This window comes from Lepisma saccharinum, chromosome 14, assembly GCF_977018435.1.
Source record: "Lepisma saccharinum chromosome 14, izLepSacc3.1, whole genome shotgun sequence".
Classification (NCBI taxonomy): domain Eukaryota; kingdom Metazoa; phylum Arthropoda; class Insecta; order Zygentoma; family Lepismatidae; genus Lepisma; species Lepisma saccharinum.
The window spans coordinates 41,797,210-41,819,947 of NC_139242.1; the positions used below are offsets into that span (position 1 = coordinate 41,797,210).

General features: G+C 36.9%; 1 protein-coding gene across 4 annotated transcripts in view; it reads right to left on the reverse strand.

Annotated features, from left to right (window-relative positions):
• The window catches only part of LOC145998809 (RING finger protein 207-like), a 58,748-nt gene that overhangs the window by 18,224 nt on the left and 17,786 nt on the right, over nucleotides 1–22,738 (reverse strand). For 2 of the 4 annotated variants that reach the window (XM_083135442.1, XM_083135441.1), the window contains exons 4-8: nucleotides 21,584–21,690; nucleotides 6,264–6,425; nucleotides 2,595–2,767; nucleotides 1,336–1,527; nucleotides 229–493 (exon numbers count right to left, since the gene is read on the reverse strand). In XM_083135442.1, the coding sequence (XP_082991568.1) occupies nucleotides 229–493; nucleotides 1,336–1,527; nucleotides 2,595–2,767; nucleotides 6,264–6,425; nucleotides 21,584–21,690 (899 nt within the window). Of the gene's footprint in view, nucleotides 1–228; nucleotides 494–1,335; nucleotides 1,528–2,594; nucleotides 2,768–6,263; nucleotides 6,426–21,583; nucleotides 21,691–22,569; nucleotides 22,693–22,738 lie in introns of all 4 variants that reach the window. The other 2 variants (XM_083135444.1, XM_083135443.1) reach the window with 2 other exon arrangements.

Here is a 22,738-nt window from a genome sequence, read left to right on the forward strand (position 1 = left end):
AATATGAATCGCAAAACATAACATGACCTTGGCGTTCCCCGTGGAGAAATAGAGAATTCATTTTCCCACATGACATGTTCTTTAGACATGGTACCCCTAATCACTATCAAGGGTATGCAATTGATTTTATGAACCTGGTTTTACACCGGTAAAGAATATATGACAAGGATACTTTATCTAAACAATTAATTCCCCTTTTGAATTCAGCCAACAGACAAAAACAATTACCTTTAGTTGCGAGTCAAAGCTTCTACAGTGGTTTGAAAATGGTCCTTCTCCTTCAAGTGCTTTTGCTCTAAGTGCAGTTTGCTGCCTTCTTGAAGGAGGATGAAAGTACGTTGCACTGCCACCTGCAGCGTGAGAGGGCTCGTAAAGTTTATCTGTGGTTGTTCCAACACTCATATCCTGTGTTTGCTTAAGTGCCACCCATGGTTCCAAGGCGTGAGCAAATTCTGAACGGAAATTTGTTTTTACGTGACTAGTTTGACTTGGTCTGTAACATAAATTGGCCTGTATCAGTAGCTAAGAAAACATAACATGAAATACATCATCAATAAAATGGAACAAAAAAACATCAGGGTGTCCACTCAAGCAGGAGAGAAATTTCTTCTATAAATTTTCAAATTTTTGTGAAAAGCATAAAATTCTCAACAACTTGAATGGTCTTTCAAAAATTCATTAAATCCAGATAATAGAATCCTTCACATAAGACATAGCACCTTCATACAGCAGACATATGAACTTAAAGACTACATAAAGCTTTATAAATACAACAAATAATACATGAAAAGAAGAAAATGTTTTGGTAAATTACAAAACAAAATTTTAAACAAATCTGATGAAAATTTTCACTTGCAAAATAGTTCAACAGTCTCCAAGCTTTTTCTCTTACACAAATAACAAAAATCATATGACATGTTACGTGCTGGCAACATTCTTGTTAAAAACCATACATAACACATAAGGTTGAAGGTTGTTGAAGGTAAAACACTCAGAATTTTGACTTAATACATAAATGACTACATAAGAAGTGTCCGACATTGTTGAATTAAAGTAAAATGTGTATCTGGTGCTCCTAGGAATAAAATCCATGGTAATAAGCCTGAGAGGTACACAGAAGACACATAACAGACATATCAAGCCAAACAGAAAGAGATCTAAAACTCTTGAAAAAGACATTACATATGCAAACATTAAAAACGGTTAACCAAAATACAATATACAATGCATTCACTATCATACCCAACCTCTAGCTCCATCATAAAATTGTATGCAAAAGTTGTTTGTCGAGGAGTTACATCCATGCACAATGATGATTTAATGGGAAATACTTACCTAACGGGATGACTTAAATGAACGAGAGCTGCCAATCGATCTATCATTGGATATGCTATATCAAGGAACTCATATTTATTGGCTGATGTAGAAAATGTTGTACACATCAGAAGGTGCATTTGAAGTATTGGAAGGATAGTACCCAAATTGACAAGCTGATTTCGGAAAAGCTTCTCTTTTGTTTCAAATTGCCTGCAAAGGATAGAAAATTAAGAATATTGCATATAGAGGCTTCATGGCGCTAAGTATTATCTCCTAAAGAGTTCTAACATTTTTACTGCTTCTGACACCAAGAAAAAAAGTATGCATTCCAAATTTCCTCCACAGCAGAACTGGTGTGAGAGCAGCACCAATCTATGGTCAACTCTTCAAAGGGAAAAATCCTTCTTGAGATTTCCCACAATGGGAACTGAACCTCGATATCATGTGGTCCCTTTACTAACTGGTCTATAATAGTATATAGTGCTTCTGACATTTTTGGAATGATCAGACATAATGTAGCATTTATAATTATACAACATAAGGATCAATTCATATCTCAGGTTTATTCTTCCATCTATAAAATCTAATCACCATTAATTATATTAATCATTCAGTTAATTTAGAGGTAGAAAAGTGACAAAATAAACTAGAATGAATATGAAACAGCAACCACAGCATATTTGAAGGGCTCGTGTGCAAAACATTGTAGGTAGCATAACAGTTTGGTCATTTTTTAGTTACAAAGTAAAATGTGCCATCCTTCAATTTGGGTGAAATTGCAATGTCGAACAATTTGCATTGGATTCAGTGAAGCCTTCTGAAATTGGTAAACACGACACAAAAACAATTTATCTACAGTATAGCTTCTAATAACAATTTTTCTTAATGAACTCAGAAATGACCAAACCGTCACTCACCCGAGGCCTTCATTTAATATATGAGAAAACACCCCAACCCAAGTAAAAGATATACATTAATTTTCTGCAAAATCTTATTTGACCTAACAGTGCTGATTAATGATAACTACACTCTTTCTGTTGCACCCATTTAATTTTTGTAATCATGTATAATGGACTAGGAATCCAATCTAGTTGAAAAAAAAGATTTTTTCTGATTTTTTGTATTCAACAGAATAGTTCATAATCAAATCACAATTTAAATGAAGCAATTAATAGATCCTGTTTACATGGAGTGTCACACTCGATAAAGCTTAAGAGTTAAAAATATGTGCTACTTTATCTATGTAGTAAGATAAAAAGGTTTTGAAAGTAACTTACCTCTGTACCTCCATAATCATATTTGCATGAGTTTTTGCAATAGCTTCCTGCATCCCTTGGCAGAAAGAATTAATAGTATTCTTCTCACTATCCATATTTCTTCTTAGTTCATCCAAGAGATTTTTGAACATCATCATTCCTTCCCTGACAGAATTTTGAAGGTCACAAACGGACTGAAATAAAAGTACACGACTAAGAGTAGGTCTACTGTACATGTGTTTCTGTATGGAATAACATTTCAAAGCATGCTTCTGAAGCATAATCAAGCATCCTGTAAGGTAAATAACAAATTGAGAGGTGTGTACGTGATTCATCTCCTTATCCTCAGCCTAGAAACTATGAAGAAATTCACATTTAAAATTACTGTAGTGGCAAAACTACACATTTCCAATGGTTGCTCCCATTGGGAAATTTGATAAGCATCACATCAACAATAATCAAAATTTCAGCTTGGATATTTCATATTTACAATTCCATTGATAATATATTATCAAAGCCTCATGAAGAACAATGAGCAACATTTACTTTGGGAGTACCTCTGTACGTATCAGGCCCGTAGCCAGGCAGGAGCCAGGGGGTGGGGGGGGGGGGGCTGAGCCCCTGACACTGTCGCCAGCTCCCTTGACATTAGGTAAAACTATTTTGTATTCTAATTTGTTTTGAGGTGAAGAGTGAAAATTTAGACAGCAGATATTATTTGGCTCACAACTAGATGAAAGATAGATTCACAGAACATGAACAGCTGCTATTATATTCGTTCAATCTTGTTTATGAGCCGTAGTCTAAGTAGGAGCAAGTATTTAGAAGATTCTAGGCCTGTGGTTCCCAAAGTGTGCGCCTGGAGATCTGTAGCTACTTTGCAGGAGAGCAGCGAAATGTTTCAATATTTTCACAGAAATGATATGATTTTTCTACATATGTGCTTATTTAATACTTTTTACACATAAGATGTTTCTGAATTTGAAACGTGTTTATTTTTTTTAATGTAAGGCAGGCAACCTAACCACACTAACTGAGCAGTGCAAGTGTTAGATAGGTCTACATTTTGACTTGGGCACAGCAGAAAAATCATGAATACTAAAGGTGCCGTGAAACGAAAAAGTTTGGGAATCCCAGTTCTGCACTTTAGAAATTTCTTCCAGAGGGGAGCTTATGTATTTGTACCTGGAGACCAATTCTGGCTACGGGCCTGCTATGTATGTGTACTGAAACCTGTCTTTCTGCTGGACTAAATGGTAAAAAAGCAATTATTGTGATTTTACAGTGGAACCTCGATTTTGTGTTTTTCAGGAAACCAAGCTGGAAGAACTTAAATTGTGGGAAAATGTAAAATCGAGGTAAATTTTATAACATTTTGCTATGTTGGGAGCATGAAGATTGAATGTATAATGCGGGAAAATGTAAAATCCGGGAACATAAAATTGGGGTTTCACTGTATTAATTTAAGAAGCCAAATTTATGTAAAAAATGGGATATACAATATTATTATTTTTATGATTATTTATGAATATTATACTTACATTGCTCAGTACTTAAAAAAAATTAAACAATCTGAGAACTTATTAGGAGAAAACTAGTTTTTTTTGGCCTCAGATTATACATTATTGGGGATTATTTGATTTGCACGATGATGGCTTTTTCTCACATAAAATAAAATTAAAAATTATGAAAAAAGAAAAATGAAGTTACGTATTTTTAAAATTCAACCTCTCATTAAAATGGAAAGATTCCACTACATCTTTATTGCAGAATTTTTATTATCCCAATCCATATCCCCTTAAGTTGAATTTTCTCACAAAGTTTAAGTTGAATTATTCTCACTAGGTCATGAATGTTTTTAAAAATGTGAAAATTAAACAATCAGTACAATTATATATATATTTACAAGAGCCTGTAGAAATTGTGTAGTACACTCTACAAATGAAAAAAAAGAAGAAACCATATATGAAAAATGAAACAAATTTTCAACCATAACTTTTCAAAAGTATTATTTCTTACATTGCACATTACCAAGTTAATGTTGCTCTGTATTTGCCCTTCATGCATGTTGATATGACGAAACCCTGATTTTACGTTTTTCAGGGAACCAAGATGAAGGAAAAAGGGGGAACCATTTTATGACATTATGCTCTATTGGGACCATAAAGGCTGGATGTACAGGGGATCCATAAGTGTGGAAACACCTTCTAAATAAATATGGATAGGAAAACATGAATCAATCTCAATACATACATAATATAGTAAAAGGGAGAAAATGTGTTACAAACATGGCAATTATCTTAGAATCAACCTCATTTTTTAAAATGAAAATTACAAAGACAATCATGATTGTATGATTAATCTTAATGTAGCCTGCTTGAACCTCAATTTTTTTCATTGTACACAACATGATTGAGGATTACATTAAACTAAGAAGAAACCAATGAAGATTGTTCTGGTAGTGTAATGCTATTGCAAAAGATTCCAACGTAGGTCACTCAAACAGATACAAAGTTGACTAAGGAATTTTCAGAGATAAGTACACTTAACATCATTGATTATGAAGCAACCTGTAACAAAAACCTTTGGGATAAAAACAAAAAAAAAGTTAAGTTACATCAGAATTTACCATGCAGGTATCACTATTGTTCTCGTGAAAATGTAACCCATTAGGGTAATTCCCATTTACTTTAATTTTAAAAAAAATTGAAGTTGACTCCAAGGTATCTGCTGCTATCTCGATAGCATACTGTAACACATTTTTGGCCTTTCCTATATCATGTACAATGATGTTTGATTTTGCTGTCCACATTTATTTTAAATGGGGTTTCCACACTTACACACCACTCTGTGTAACATCAGGGTTCTACTGTATATGGTTAATAGTAGAATAGTTTTAAACAACAATGATGTTTCTGACAAAAATGTAGAAAAACTAAGAAAATTAATAAACATGCAGAAATTCTTGTAATTTATTAAATAAACAAACACAAGCACACACATAAACATACACAAACTCAACAGTTGGAAACATGTTAAAAACACCATTAAAAACCAGCAAAAACAAGAACATGCAAACAACAGAGATGAAAGAGGACTGTGAAATGAGGACAATTATTACAAATGATCAAAACAATGCATTACACAAAAGACTTTAAGTCAACTTTAGGTTGATCTGGACTGGACATACAGTTTAATATGGAATTGGAATTTTAATCTCTGAAATGTACATTCTCAATGGAAATCGAACTCGGGAACAATTGATTACAAGGTGACAGCATTAGCCACTATGCTATTGGGGAGCCCCAACAATGCAGTAGATTTTCACCAATTTCCATGTGGCGCCATTAGAATTAAACCACAGAACTGAATACTTTTCAGCAATTACAAAGATTCCCTTGTCTAAGCATAGACAAGTAGAGGTCTGGGTTCGAATCAATTCATCATACTCTCACATTGAATTTAATTGAGCGGTAAAATAATGTTAAACTGACAAAACAAACAACAACAAAATGTGACCATGCAACAGTGATTTCTTAAACAATATAGATAATTACTAAACAAGTGCCTTTTCTTGCATTGAAAAATTTCTCTTGTGTGTGTGTTTCCCAATAATATGGCAAGCTGAACAACAAAAACATAACCCTTTGTTGGGATGTCTTTGAGTTTGAGGTCCCACATATTACCTACCATAACAGCCCTGTCGAGTTTCTTACAGCCTTGAGTGTATGCAGTGTCGATATCAACACAGTGGAGTCTAGCTTCAACAGGGGTGTCACGAAAGCAGTTGATACACAACATGGTCTTCTGAGTGGTAGAAAACATGATGTATTGTTCCCCATGCAGGGTACACTTAAAAAGGAAGAAAAGGAAAAATAATTCTACTGGCTTCAGTTTTTCTTAATCGATAGACAAAAAACTGCAGTAAGAGCACTGAACAGAGTACTGCCATATATACTGTTAAGGTTACAGTCTCTTAACTGTAAAAAAAAAAATACTTTTGTGTATTCTTGTGCAGAATATTAAAACAATTCTGTTCCTGAACACGTACAAAGACTCCATGGGATAACAGTATATGCTCGAAACTTATTTTTAAGACAATTCAATATGCAGGCTTTATTTGGTTTCGTTATTATACATCACGTTTCTACTTCTTAGGTTAATGGCAATGATGAGGATGAATGATGAAAAGATGAAATGGATGATGGGAGAAACATAATGACACACCCACACCTTGACCAGGGTTCGAACCTGGGACCTCAGACTTTCCAGCAGATGACACCGACTCCTCTGCCACATAGACTGGCCATGCAGAATTTATAGCCAACAGTACAAAAAGTGAGAAGTTGGAATATATAAATTCATTGTATGCATAAAGCCTAATTGTAACTGAACCTATAGCTTCACATGGGACAAAAACTAATGAAATACTGGAAATCAAAAATCTGGGATCCCCTCGAGAATAACTATGCTATCTGGGAAGCTTACCACAAAACAAGACTAAAATACAGCAGATTAATATTCACACTGGTATATAGCTTGAACTACAAAGGTTATCCAGGCTGCTTACAGATAGTCAAAATATAACTCAAAGTAGTAGTTAGATCAAGGGAAGATTCTTTTCTCATACTCATGCTTTAAATGAAAATGTTCAATATGATGTAGCTGTGCATGCAGAAAACAAAATCAGATAATCAAAATGCCTTGTGTTTCTAGGTTTGTCACGTTTTAATGATATCCTAGGAGTTAATAGATAATCTGAAGTGGAACATTCAAGGAAGAGTAATTGCATTGGAATAATATAGCAGTTACAAAACAAAATCATCAAGAGTAAAATCATACTACTCCTGGGTACTAGATACAATTTAAGGAAAAGAGAAAATCACACCGAACTATGCTAGCAAAATAAGAAATGAATAAAAATAATATTCCATAGAAGAGAGAAGCTCCTTTGCCTGCAATCCTAATCAAATTAGCTTGCACCCAATTATGAATCTGCTACCCTCACCTCTGTTTACCACAGTTGGTCACCATGCTCGTTAGGGATCAAGCGTTCTTGATTCTACCTCAACCTTCTTTCCACTGGGCAAATACTACAGTCACAAGGTGAGCATAACCCTTTAATATTGTTGTCACTACAATGGTTATGATTGAATGCTTGAGATGGAGACATACCTTATGGTTTAAGAGTCTGGATCATTGGCATGGAGATGGTCATTTTCGTAGATAAAACCTTCCCGGGTGGTGGATTGAATGAGGCTCTGAAGATTACCCAGCTTCCTTAGTCTGGCTACCCAAGAAGTCCCAACCTCACCTCTGGAGGTTCATTATCAATTACAGAGTCAGAAATTACTGTTATTTCACAACGCAAGAGTTACGAGCAGCTGTGGAAGATGACTTCACATACGTGATCTTGCACTAATTTAAGCAAAAACGTGGTGCAGAATTTGGCTGTTATGAAAATGACTGTCTTCACACTGATGTGCTGGACTCTTAAGCTATAAGGTGCGTGTCCATAAGAAGCATTCAACCATAACCATCGTAGTGTCGAAAATAAAGAGGAGGGGGGAGTATTCCCACTTTGTAACCACTCTATACATAATATACTATAACTTCACATCAATACTATTATTCTACTGCTATCAAACTACATACGACCCCTTCCCTTCCATAATGATCAGTCATTTAAATAATAAGCAGAACGCTCTAAGTATCTTCTATATTTGTCACACACCACTTTGTATAAAATAATAATAATAATTCAGTGTTACTGGCAAACAATTATCTGTTGTCTGCGACTCACTGTCACCATTTATTTTCTATGATACAGATTAACACAGTGTATTATGAACATTTGTAAACTTAAACTCATAGTTTGTGGAATTACTCTCCGACTAGTTCTTCTGATGTTATTTAGGCTCAAAATAAACAGGTGATTGTGACAATAGTAGGGAGTTGCTGATATCATTAGATGATTAAAATAACCTCTTCTCAAATAACACAGAATTCTTGGTATTTATACAAAGAATTGTCCTAAGCATTGAATTAAGTTACTGACCCCTTACTCAACCCAACTTTCAAAACAATGATAGGGGAGTGCGCTTTTCAAGAGAGTGAAGGCAATTTATGGATTTGATTCAATATTTACATATTGATCGAAGATGAAGCTTCTAGAGCACTGCACGGGACCACTTTCACTTGCTCAGGCTCGTTCGAGTCTCCAAACTTCAGGGTATACAATAGGATATCATTTTAATGTGACAATAATCGTACACATATACATGTAAAATATCCGTCCTGGCAGTTTCAACCCAAAATCGTCTTATTTAATTTTCATATGTCACTCTATTGTTAAGATAGACTAAACTACATTTTAACATGTAGATGATGGCCATGTTCACTGTCTCTTTCACTTCACAATTCATTTTGAGGGCACACTACCACAGACAAATTACAGTTGTGTGTGTACTTTGCCGGGCTTCGAGGGTATACTGTTAGTTTTGCCTGTTCGAACGAAGAAGATCTCAATTCCGTACACTATCTAGCATCATCCCTGCAAACGATTTGCAGCCCACGCAAAATCCTATCCCTGAGGCACTCTGGTAGCTACAGTAACAAGGTGGCAGTTCAGATTGATACAAAATATCTTTCAATCTCCCACTTCCCCTATTGGCAGTTGACCCAATCCAGGAAGTCCATTAATCTATGATATGGTATATTTCGAAGTAGGTGAGCATGAGAAGCAATGCCTTCTATTTAATAATTTCAGGGAAACTGAATTTACGTGAAGGCTGAGACAAGGAAAAGGTAGCTAATGCTGTTGTATACTATTGTAGAAAAAACTTAGTGTATCATGTTGTTTGTACCCTGATATTTATGCATGTAAAATGTTAACAGCCTTCTGTGAATAGCGAGAGTAGATCACCAAAATAAATATGTAATTACATTTTCAAAAAAAGTTACAGATTTATTATACATTGGTGTAACAAGTAAACTTTACTTTAGATTTTTCCGTAATAATAAAAATTGACACGTCCCTTATGGCTGGTCTGCATCTGTTGTAATTAACATAAATTACCATATTGAATATGTGATGTTTTCCTTTTGTCATATGGCTAGTTTCACGAGTGCTCGGGAATGTTCGGGTGGCGTGGTTAAAGCCACGAAGCTGGCTCAAGCACTCCTATATAAATGAAGTAGCAGTGATATTCTAGGCAATAGGCAGTTGATTTTCATACTTACTAGTCGCGTGCACATCGTTCTCCACAATGTGGCCACTCCATGAGGTCTTGTTAACCTCGATATGAGGTTCAACACGAGCTGTTGGTCATTGTTATTGCAGTGGAGAACTGTGTTATGTGCCAGTAGTATTTTGTTTTCTAAATTTTCTTTGTTTAATAGGTATTTGATTAAAATGTTTGTTTAGTACCGCGCAAAGGTGTTGTGCTCTGTTGGACTTTGTGCGATCCCATAATCTTTGGATCGAGTCCGAGCATTGGTAGCCATTGGTGTTGCGGTGGCGGAGTAAGCTTATACTTTTGGAGGTTCATATGTTCTTTCCTAGTTTCAAGTGGATTATTATGTCATTGTCAATCAAGTTGAATATTGTGTTCTTTTGTTATGTGCAACGCGGCTGTGCTCTGTAGGACTTTGTGTGATCTCGTAGTCCTTGGGTCGAATCCGAGCATTGTTTAGCCATTGATGTTGTAGTGGTGGAAGTTTGTCACTCTGTTTACTTTTTTCTAATTTACGACTATTCTGTTTCATTGGCAATTGTGATCTTTCTGGGCGACGGTGCGTACATTTTGCTTTTTGGGTTTTGCAGAACTCAGTACCCGGGTTTGAACCTGAATGTATGCATTAGGGTTGCTGTGGCGGAGTTATTGGCCTTGTTCGACCCGAGGTTTTAATGTGTAAATAGTTGTCGTGGGTTCGGGCAGTCGAATCGTTTTGAAATTGATGTCTGTTAAGTTTCACAAACATCAGGGATTGCTTTTCTTTTATCTCCAGTGTACACATAACATACACCGAACAAGCATCAAACCGAAGACCACTGGCTTTCCAGCCATGTACACTTACTAAATCATTTGCCGTTCGAGCCCTCGAGAAAAGAAATGTCATATTTGTGAAAGAACTTTAAGATAAAGTGATTGTTGAGATTGTGAAGTTTACTTTTATCAGTTTGAGAATCTCATTGTTATAAACTTGTACTTTTCCTTGAAAGAAAAAATATAAATGAAGAGATCTAAATAAATGCTATTTGGATTATCAGTAAAGAAAATTGTGTTTGCAGCATAATTTTCTCGCATGCCCAGTGTTGTCAAATTTGTGTGTAATCTCTTTCTGGTAAATACTCAATGTGACATTGCCAGGTTTCTATTCCTGTTTTATGGCCAAATGGGTATGTTCAATCACCTGTTCCTGGGATGGTGTCACGGAAGATTCCATTTGAAAGAGTCACTACCTGCTCAACCACAGGCTAGCTTTTGGGGCCTACCAGGTGTGATGGTTAATAATTCTTAATTTTGTCGCTGGATGACGCTGGAAGCAAGGGTTGGTGCACAGTCTCAAGTGTTACGTCAGTGTGTTGCCAGAACAGTACCTGTCAAAATGCAGTGGATGTGCAACCGAGTGCGAGTGATCGTGATATTGGTTTTGTGTGGGAAACATGTTGACCTTCAAACCAATTAAGGAGCATGTGCGGCACATCCTGCTTTACTTGTTCCATCAAAAGAAAAACGCGAGTGAAAGCCATCATATTATTTTGGAAACGTACGGTGACAATGTCCTAACGCAAGACACGTTTGTGCGTTGGTTTCGACGATTCAAAAGTGATTTCGACTTGAAAGACAAAGATCGCCTGGGCCAGCCAAAAAAATTCTAACACACCAAATTGCAAGCACTGTTGGATGAAGACGATATGCAAACGCAACAACAACTGGCAGAGATGTTAAATGTTGGTCGCCAAACCATATCTGATAGCCTTCATGCCATGGGAAAGATCCAGAAGGCAGGAAAATGTATCCCACATCATCTGAACGACAGACAAATGGAAAAGTGAAAAACGGTGTGTGAAGTGTTGCTTTCTCGGCATGAAAGTAAGTCTTTCTTGCATCCGATAGTGACTGGGGATGAAAAATGGATCTACTTCGAGAACCCAAAACACAAAAACTCATGGGTGACCCAGGACAACCTTCAACATCGACCGCAAAACCGAATCGCTTCGGAAGGAAGACAATGCTGTGCATTTGGTGGGATCAGAAGGGTGTGGTGTACCATGAGCTTCTGAAACCAGGTGACAGTGAATGCCGTTCGCTACCGTCAACAACTCATCAATTTGAACCGTGCATTGATCGAAAAGTGCCCAGATTGGACGACAAGACACAGAAAAGCGATTTTGCAGCATGACAACGCCTCATCACACACAGCGAAAGGCATCAGAGACCACATTTCTGCACTTGGCTGGGAATTCTTGGCCCACCCGCCATACTCACCAGACTTAGCCCCTTCGGACTACCACTTGTTTTTATCGATCTCACTCAATTTCCCAGCAACACTTCAACTATTACGAAGATGTCGAACAATGGCTTGCTGACTGGATCACCTCAAAATGTGAACGATTTTTCTGGAAGGGCATCCACAATTTGACAGACAGATGGGCACAATGTATAGCTAGCGAAGATTCCATTAGAAAGGGTCCCTACCTGCTCAACCACCGGCTAGCTTTGGGGGCCTAAAAGGTAACTATATCACATGGGAAAAATTAGAGTAAATTGAGGCGCATCCTGAAGTAAAGGGGAAATGAATAACTAATGGTGGCACTTCGAAGAGATGGTTCCCTTTCAGAAATGATGACGCGTTGACGTCTTTGGCACTGCCCACTTTTTTGCATTTGTTTTTCTTCTTTTATTGAGAGATTTGAATTGACGGTGTCGCATAAGGAATGATTCCATGCCTAGTCACCTTAGTGAAATAATTGACGAGAGCAGATTCGGCGAAGTTAGGGTATGGTGCCCGCAAGTTGAAACTTGGAACCACATGAGTAATTGTGCGTAAGTTATCATCATGATTACCGCCACCCAATCTGGACTCCATCCTTTTTCCTTCGTTCAGCCTATTCCTCTCATATCCAACTCAGATGTTCCCATCATCGTGATCGTTATCATCATTTTACGTGTCAATATTTATTGTGCCCAACGTGGGGCGTCGAAGTGATTGAGGGGCTCGAACTGATTGAATACAACTTTGGGCTGCGAGCTGAATGAATACAACTTTGGGCCAGAACTGTGAATGTATTTTTTTTAAACCTGAACGATTGAATCCAGTGTGATGCTTGAGCGATTTAAAATGTGCAAAATGAAGGAAGAACATCATTGTGGCCAAACAAGTTTTAAAAACCAGAAAGATATGTTAAAAGTGAATGGATTACAACTTTACTGGAAATTTTGGACTTATACATATAATATCGAAGTTTTATGATAATGGGCGTTGCATTATTTCAAGAATGCTTGCACTCGTTCTGCGCTGGTAGCACAGAGTAAGCTGGCAACAATGGGAAGAGCTAGTGATAAGACAACTCGAGTTCAGTTAACGAATTACCGTGGTTTGGTTTTCATGTGTGACACCTGCAGTGAGAATTATGAAGCATTCGGATAGGGATCCCACATCTCTTTGGTCCCCGCGGAAAGAGGAGACAGGAGAGGCAGTATAGTGGAACCACAAGGAAAGAAACCTGCGCAGACCTCATCGTGCTGGCGGGTGGGGGAAAAAGACAGGGGGAAGGAGCCTTCAGCCCGCCTCACGTTAGTGTTGCCAGACCTATTGATTTCTCGGGAGAATTCCTTAATAAACTATTGCCATGGAACCTCCAACGGCCTGCTCAAAAAACACATTTCCTGGTCATCTTACTTGAACATGGAGGGGAGAGAACTCCACTCAGTCATGAAAAGTGCTGTTTGAACTGTGAAATTATGCCAAACGATACTCAATTGTGCTAGGACATTATTATTATTTTATTACTATTACTGCATTACCATGGGCATCCGGAAGGGGGGCAAGGGGGGGCCGTACTTAGTATTTCAGACGTATGAGATGATTTCAGTCACAGTAATTTACATCCATTATTATAATAGGGATGTAGGAACGTGATAATTTCAAACTCAAGTGGTGTTTTCTGAGAGGGCAACATTATTATGGGGTAATATGCCTCGTTTACCCGCCTGATAAAAATACATTGTTTCCTCCTCGCTGGAAAAAATCTGCAGACATCCCCTTGGCCCCCAGTGCGCACGCCTATGCTGCCCCCGAGAAGGTCGTTCATCTGCTACTATTAGATCATCGGATTTTGTAGCAGATCTTCTGGTTTCCCAAGGAACAATCTCCTGATTTTTTTAAGTCTGACCTGGCGACACTACCCTGAGCACCGATAACAGCAGGGAAGATGTGGTCGAGCTATAGCAGAGGTGAAGAGGACCACTTCCTGGACTCAGTCAAGAAGAAGATATGTCGAAGACCCGTGGAGTTGGTGGTCACCGTCTGGTTGCATGTTAGTAAAGGAACTGTGCATATAGACTGGCGGAAATGGAAGCATGCTAAATCCGCTTTGAAGTTGCGACAGTTGAGGGTGGGGGGGAGTGACTAGTGAAAGTGATTTCTTTGTTTTTGTGTTTTGCTACAGAAGGTGAAAAGACTGACGGATTGAAGAAACTAAAATCCTGTTGTTTTTTTTTGTTTGCATCAATAACACTGTACAACACGAAATTTGTCCTTTGCATAAAATTATGTTTTTCTAATGTATTTTTGCATGCAAAACACGAATCTGCAATTAATTTCTTCGTATCACATACAGTTTTTTGAAAAACGCCATCTTTATACATTGTGTGTATTAATTACGTTTAAACAATTATAAATTCCTTTATCTGTTTTTTTCCAGCGCTTGATAAAAATGATATTGCTATCAGTTCGCATTGTTACATAAAGAAACGTTTTGCTGGATCCTCTAGTGATAAATTTGTTACATAACAATAACCGTGCTGGCACCACTGACGAACAAAGGCTGCCATCTGTTTTGTCCTATCCAACGTGAAGGTTGTGCTTTGCAATTGCAGGTGTTCGTGTAAAGTTTTAACGTTTGTGGCGGGTTTCTGTTAGTGAGGTGTGTATGAAAAGGAGGCTTCGTTCAGTGGATCATAATGTCCCGTCAGTGTAAGAATAACCTTGAATCATTTTGTTATATATGTGGTGAACTGACGTTGAAAAGTCAAAGAAGTAGCCTTACCCCTGTTGTCAAAAAAGCATATGAACTGTATTTTGGATGCCGAGTAGGCGATCAAGATAAGCGATGTGCACCACATATCTGCTGCAATTCTTGTTCCAGGAACTTGCGAAACTGGATGCAAGGAAAGCGAAGTGGGCTAAAATTTGCCGTACCAATGGTTTGGAGAGAGCGCAAAGACCACGTAAGTGACTGTTACTTTTGTTTGACAGATGTAATGGTCTTCTCTTCAAAATCAAAACATCACATCCCATATCCTAATTTGGAAACAGCAAGGCGCCCAGTGGCTCATAGTGAAGAGCTTGCTACCTGTGCCGAAAGCTCCCGAAAATTGTACATTTGATACATCAATTGAAGAAGGAAGTTCAGGCAACGAGGACGTCGACTTCGCGCCACCAACCCTCTCAAGTGCACCACATCTCATCACACAAGAGTTAAACGACCTGGTACGGGACTTAAATCTATCGAAAACAAAAGCAGAAATCTTGGGCTCTCGACTTCAAGAATGGAATCTATTAGATAAAAATGTCAAAATCAGCACGTTCCGAACGCGTCAGAGTAACTTTTCATCTTGCTTTTCGGAGACTGGAGGAATTGCGTTTTGTAACAATATTAATGCTTTATTTCAGGAGTTGAGGCATGAACACAATCCAGCAGAATGGCGATTGTTCATTGATTCGTGTAAGATAAGTCTGAAGGCAGTATTGCTCCATATTTGTAATGCTTATCCATTAGTGTCAGTGGCGTATACTGTTCACAAAAAGGAAACATATGAGGTAATGATTGACATATCGCAGTACATTGAATATAATACATAAGTGGCGAATCTGTGGAGACCTAAAGTAATTGGAATTCTTACTGGCATGCAACAAGGGTATACCAAATTTTGTTGCTTTCTGTATGAATGGGACAGCCGGGACCGAGTTAACCATTACATGCGGAAAATATGGCCACCACGACAGGAATCAAGAACGTATCACATCAACTACTCGTGATCCTTAAGATGTTTTTCTTCCCCCATTACAGATCAAACTAGGTGCACTGCTTCCAAATCATGGGATGCCACATGTCCCTGAAATTACATTTTTTGGATTCTCATTTTGACTTCTTTCCACAAAATTTAGGGTCTGTTAGTGATGAACATGGGGAACGATTCCACCAAAAAATTGCAACATTTGAAAAGCGGTTCAGTGGACGATGGAACAGCAGTATGCTTGCTGAATATTGCTGGTCTATCATCAGATAGACTCCTTCAGATAGATACAAGAGAAGAAGATCACAATTATCATTTCCGTAGAAGTTTGTACTGTCTTTGGTTTGTATACGTAAAATGCCTGTCTAATGTCTGTGCAACAAAATGTCATGTGGCTGTACAATACAAATGGTATGTCTTGGGAGAAAACTGACTTCACATATCGATTTAGTACCTTTAACTTATTTAGACTCACATGTTTTCAACCAAAGGACATTTTCGTAGACATTTTTTTTTAGTCTTTTGTTTGTATACGTTGAATTACTTGTCTAATGTCTGTGTAACAAAATGTCATGTGACTGTACAATAAAAATGGTACGTGTTAGGAGAAAACTGATTTTACATATCGATTCAACACCTCCAATTTAGTCAAAATCACCTGTTTTCAACTAAAGGACAGAACATGACCTCAAATTTGTTGTACAGTGTAATTTAATATGTTGTTCTTAATTATTTTTGGACTTTCTTGAAAATTAATTGTTAAGTGATTCTTTTCTCCTCGTGAACTGGTAGTGTCCCAGCATCAAAGAGGAATCTTCTGGGAAGGGACCCAATTGACACGTCCCTTATGGGTGGTCCGCGTCTGTTGTAATTAACATATTGAATATGTATTGTTTTCCTTTTGTCATACGTTATTAGAAATGGCTAGCTTCTCAAGTGCTCGGGAATGTTTGGGTGGTGTGGTTAAAGCCACGAAGCTGGCTCGAGCACTCCTATATAAACGAAGCAGCAGTGATATTCTAGGCAGTAGGCAGTTGATTTTCATACTTACTAGTCGCGTGCACATCGTTCTCCACAATGTGGCCGCTCCATGAGGTCTTGTTAACCTCGAAATGAGGTTCAACACGAGCTATTGGTCATTGTTATTGCAGTGGAGAACTGTGTTATGTGCCAGTAGTATTTTGTCTTCTAAATTATCTTTGTTTAATTGGTATTTGATTAAAATGTTTTGTTTAGTACCGTCCAACGGTGTTGTGCTCTGTTGCACTTTGTGTGATCCCGTAATCTTTGGATCGAGTCCGAGCATTGGTAGCCATTGGTGTTGCAGTGGTGGAGTAGCCTTATACATTTGGAGGTTCATATGTTCTTTCCTAGTTTCAAGTGGATTATTATGTCATTGTCAATCAAGTTGAATATTGTGTTCTTTTATGCACAACGTGGCTGTGCTCTGTAGGACTTTGTGTGATCTCGTAGTCCTTGGGTCGAATCCGAGCATTGTTTAGCCATAGATGTTGTAGTGGCGGAAGTTTGTCACTCTGTTTATTTTTTCTAATTTACGACTATTCTGTTTCTTTGGTAATTGTGATATTTCCGTGCGACAGTACATACATTTCGCTTTTTGGGTTTTGCAGAACTCAGTACCCGGGTTCAAACCCGAACGTATGCATTAGGGTTGCTGTGGCAGAGTTATTGTCCTTGTTCGACCCGAGGTTTTAATGTGTAAATAGTTGTCGTGGGTTCGAGAAGTCGAATAGTTTTGAAATGGATGTCTGTTAAGTTTCACAAACATCAGGGATTGCTTTCTTTCATCGAACAAGCATTGAACCAACGACCACTGGATTTCCAGCTATGTATACTTACAAAATCATTTGCCGTTCGAGCTCTCGAGAAAAGAAATGTCATATTTGCAAAATAACTTTGAGAAAGCTTGATTTTCAGATTGTGAAGTTTACTTTAATCAGTTTGAGAATCTCATTGATGTAAACTTGTACTTTTCTTTGAGAAAGAAAAATAACAGAAGAGATCTAAATAAATGCTATTTGGATTATCAGTAGAGAAAATTGTGTTTGCAGTATAATTTTCTCGCATGCCCAGTGTTGTCAAATTTATGTGTAATTTCTTTCTGGTGAATGCTCAATGCAATGTTGCCAGGTTTCATTTTTTTTTTTTGTTTTACGGCCAAAATTATTTAAATTCAATCGCCCATTCTTGGGATGGCATCATGGAAGATTCCATTAGAAGGGGTCTCTACCTGCTCAACCACCGGCTAGCTTTGGGGCCTAAAAGGAAACTATATCACATGGGAAAAATGAGAGTAAATTGAGGCGCATCCTGAAGTAAAGGGGAAATGAATAATTAATGGGGGCACTTCGAAGAGATGGTTCCCTTTCAGAAATGATGACGCGTTGACGTCTTTGGCACTGCCTGCTTTTCGCATTTGTTTTTATTCTTTTATTGAGAGATTTGAATTGAGGGTGCTGCATGAGGAATGATTCCATGCCTAAGTCGCATTAGTGAAATAATTGATGAGAGAAGATTCGGCGAAGTTAGGGTATGGTGCCTGCAAGTTGAAACTTGGAACCACATGAGTAACTGTGCATAAGTTATCATCATGATTACCGCCACCCAATCTGGAATCCATCCTTTTTCCTTCGTTCAGCCTATTCCTCTCATATCCTACTCAGACGTTCCCATCATCGCGATCGTTTATCATAGTCGCCGCGATATTTTACGACATGTCAAAATAATACATCATTTTCATTTCCTAATAGAAAATAATTGAAGAATCAGGATTTGAAACAGAACTTATGGCAGTACTTTGTGTACCTGCATACATATCCCACATATTAACAGATTCATAACTTGCAATTACAAAAAAAAAAAAAAAAAAAGGAAAGTGCTCCCCTGTGCTTAGCACCACGTCATGAAGGTGTATAGGGGGTGTGGGGGTAATGCCCCACACTTTCTTGATCCGGTCGTGAGTGGGGGTGATATGATCAGCATCATGCCCAGACTGCCTTCACCCCCCAGGGTTTCCCCCAGGTACCCATGTTATTCCACACTGACTGTAGTAGAGGAAATATACGGTTTCACCCGGAAATAATTGCCACACAAATGTTTTTTTGTGCCAGATAGTGCGTAATGGTCAAGTGAATAATATATTAAAAATCCGCCATGAAAATGTTTGGGGAAAATCCGCCATCTTGGAAAATGTCGGCAAAAATTCAACTTAGAAATTTAAAAAAAATAATACATCGAAAATGGTGCATTGTACACAAAAAGTGAAGATAACCAAAATGAAAGAACGGAAAATTTGCTAAATTATGGTTTTTGTTTGATAGAGCTACAATAAATCTATCTTAATTGAATTAGAAAGATTCAAATATTTTCCTTAATTTTTAGAATTAGCGTAAAATTTGGTTTCTGACACAAAAAACAGCGAATATGTAAGGAACTATGTAATTTACGTCCTACAGTCATTGAACCAAATTCATAACTTTTGATTTCCTCTAGAGATTGGTCTTTGTTTCCTGTCTTTAGTGTCAGGGGTTGAGGAGATATGTAGTATAATGCAGTCATGTGTTTCCCTAAATTTGTGTGTTCCATTTCCTATATTGGTTGATTGATTGATTGATTTGACTTTTTTTTTACTTCTCTGCCACTTTTGGCTAATAGGCAAAAATGGAAATGAGTGATATGATGAAACTGATGAATTCGTCTCTGATTCGAATCCCGGCCTGGGCATGGGTGTTTGCGAGTGTCCATTCATCAGTTTCATCATATCACTCATTTCCATTTTCGCCTATTAGCCAAAAGTGATAGAAAAGTGAAGTAAAAACTCAAATCAATCAACCAGTATCATAGGAAATGGAAACTCAAATCAATCAACCAGTATCATACGAAATGGAACGCGTAAATTTAGGGAAACACATGACTCTGCATTATACTACATATCTACTCAACCCCTGACTCTATAAAGTCACGAAACAAGAACCTATCTCTAGAGGCAATCATAAGCTATGAATTTGGTTCAGTGACTTTAGGACGTAAATTACATAGTTTCTTACATATTTGCAGTTTTTTGTGTCAGAAACCAAATTTTACGCTAATTCTAAAAATTAAGGAACATATTTGAATCTTTCTAATTCAATTAAGATTTATGGTAGCTCTATCAAACAAAAACCATAATTTAGCAAATTTTCCGTTCTTCCATTTTGGTTATCTTCACTTTTTGTGTACAATGCACCGTTTTCGATATATTATTAATTTTTTTAATTTCTAAGTTGAATTTTTGCCGCCATTTTCCAAGTTGGCGGATTTTCCCAGAACATTTGGATGGCGGATTTTTAATATATTATTCACTATACCATTCCGCACAATCTGGCACAAAAACATTTGTGTTGCAATTATTTCCGGTTTAGGCCCATTTTTCCCCGTTCGTTTCCTCTACTAGTGGGCGCCGGGGCTGAGTCGATACCACTATGAACTGATACCGGTATTGATGCTGATAGTTAAATTAAAATAGTCATTCAAAATACTGATTAATACTACTGGGCATGTATTCCAATGCAGTTTTTCACACAATATTGGTGCAAAAGAAAAAAATGCAAACATTTACTTTTTTCATAATTTCCAGGAGAATTAGACCACGAAAATGTCATGTTGGAAGAGTATCAGTTGGTATTGGCTCAGCTTCAATGATTAGACATGAGTGGATTCTATTCACCAAAGAGAATACTTCATGAGGGGAGAAAACAGTACTTTAGTATTATACGGACTACGTTATTTGTCTACGTTAAATTATATTCCCCTCGCAAACATGAGTCATTTACTGTACCGTGCAAACCCCCAGCTTTTGCTCAAGGTCAGGCATTCAACTTAAGTGTTTCCTTTGAACCTAACCTAACCTTTGCTTTCCCAGAAAACAGAGGTAGTCCGTATAATACTATAGTACTGAGAAAACCATGAAACAAACAGCAAAAGATAGTCCAGAATATGGGACAATTTTACTGTACTCTTTAGCAACATAAGACAATTTTCAAATAAACCAAATATTAAGTAAAAAGAATACCACAATGAATTAATGTTATTTTCAACCTGTATCCCTAAACACAAGAATAACGTATCAAGCAAAACTACCAATCACTCTTTAATGAACCTAATTTCTTTACTCTTCACACTTTCACATCATATGATTTCTTTAGGAGGCTTGGCAAGATCAATGCATGAAACTGATTAAAAAAATAATATTTGTGTCTCACTGATCAAAGTGATTTTAAAAAGTAGGGATGGGACAGATTAGTCAGTACTCCATCAGTATCGGCCGATATAAGCATATTGGAGTATCAGTTTATCAGTAAAAATGCTGATAATTTTACCGATTAAATATATCTATAAATATCTTACAATTTAGTGTAATAGCATGCCATTTTGTTGTAATTTTTATAGATATAAACATATAATTTAAATTATGCACTTCTTTTTTTAAAAAAGTTAATGTCTAAATATGCAGCTTCTTTTGCATTGCAAAATCTTGGTTCACTTGGTAGCACATTTATTAAGGAGGATAATTAACTATTTGGAATTTTATATCGGATCGGTAGAATATTGGTTATCAACCAAAATTTCATATTGGTCCACCCCTATTAAAAAGTGATTGACATTTTTTACTTTCCATGCTAAAAATGTTGGCACATAGCATACGTTATTGTCACATCTAAACAAGAATAGTAACCTAACATGAACAAAAACAATGTAACTTACCCTACGTTGTGCATCCTTTGTACATTTTGACATGTGAAGCACTTCATGTTTTGAAAACATTTTGGCTCTATGAGTATTTTCTCTACAGTTAGCACAGAGAGCCTGGCCTGCAAATGAGAGGCATTTTTTCAGTAAACAAAAAATATAAGAAGGTAGGAACGAGTGAAGTAAATTTTACATAGTATCATAATTTCCACACGTCTTATGTGTAGAAATACATGGTATGTGTGAAGAACCAATAGCAATTTAAGAATATTTGTTCAACTACTCAAAAACATATTATATTTAATAGTGCACAGTTTACATCGTATTCCACAAAATAATTATTATAATGAAATAATTGTGTTTCATTTATAATTTCAGCACATGTATTTTTCACACATTACCACAATATATAACAGTCATCACTGGGTGAAATATTGTAAAATATTATATATATATATAAAGTGAAAGAGGAGAGAAAACACTCACCAGATGCAGAAAAACTTCAAATTTTTGTGACAATTTGTCACATCATCAGGAGTAGAAAAAAGATTCATGGAGGGAGTGACATCAACATGTATAGATACATGTATGTGTGTGTGTGTGTGTACCAAAAGTGTAAATAAAACACAGTGTTAATATTTTTTATTATTTTATTACAAATTATATTGGCTGCATCTTGTACGTCAGCGTAAGAAGTGACAGTTTAACAAAAGAAAAAGCAACCTAACTCTATATGTTGAACGTTTATTTGGTGTTTTAAGTCCACTTTCTGGACAGTAATGCTAATCGGGTCTGGACCTACAGTTTTACCTCATCCAACCAATTTCAGTATTTTCTAATGCATATAACATATTACACATAAATAAAGGCACCCAAGACTAACAGTAACTAGAAAAGAACCAAATGTTAGTGCATTCATCATGTACTACAGCAGCATGAAAGAATATAGGCACCTAATACTAAAATCTAGTCAAACTTTTAAGTATATAACAAAAATGAACCTTCAACTCATTGCGGGCAACGTCGTGCTTGGATGAACATTTTTTTGTCTGATCAATCTGTTGAACATCCATTTCAGCAGGAAAGAAACTGGCTTTATGCAAAACACATGTGATAGCTTCCATCTAAGCAAAACAAAAAGACAACAAAATTTCACGTAAGTAAAAAGCA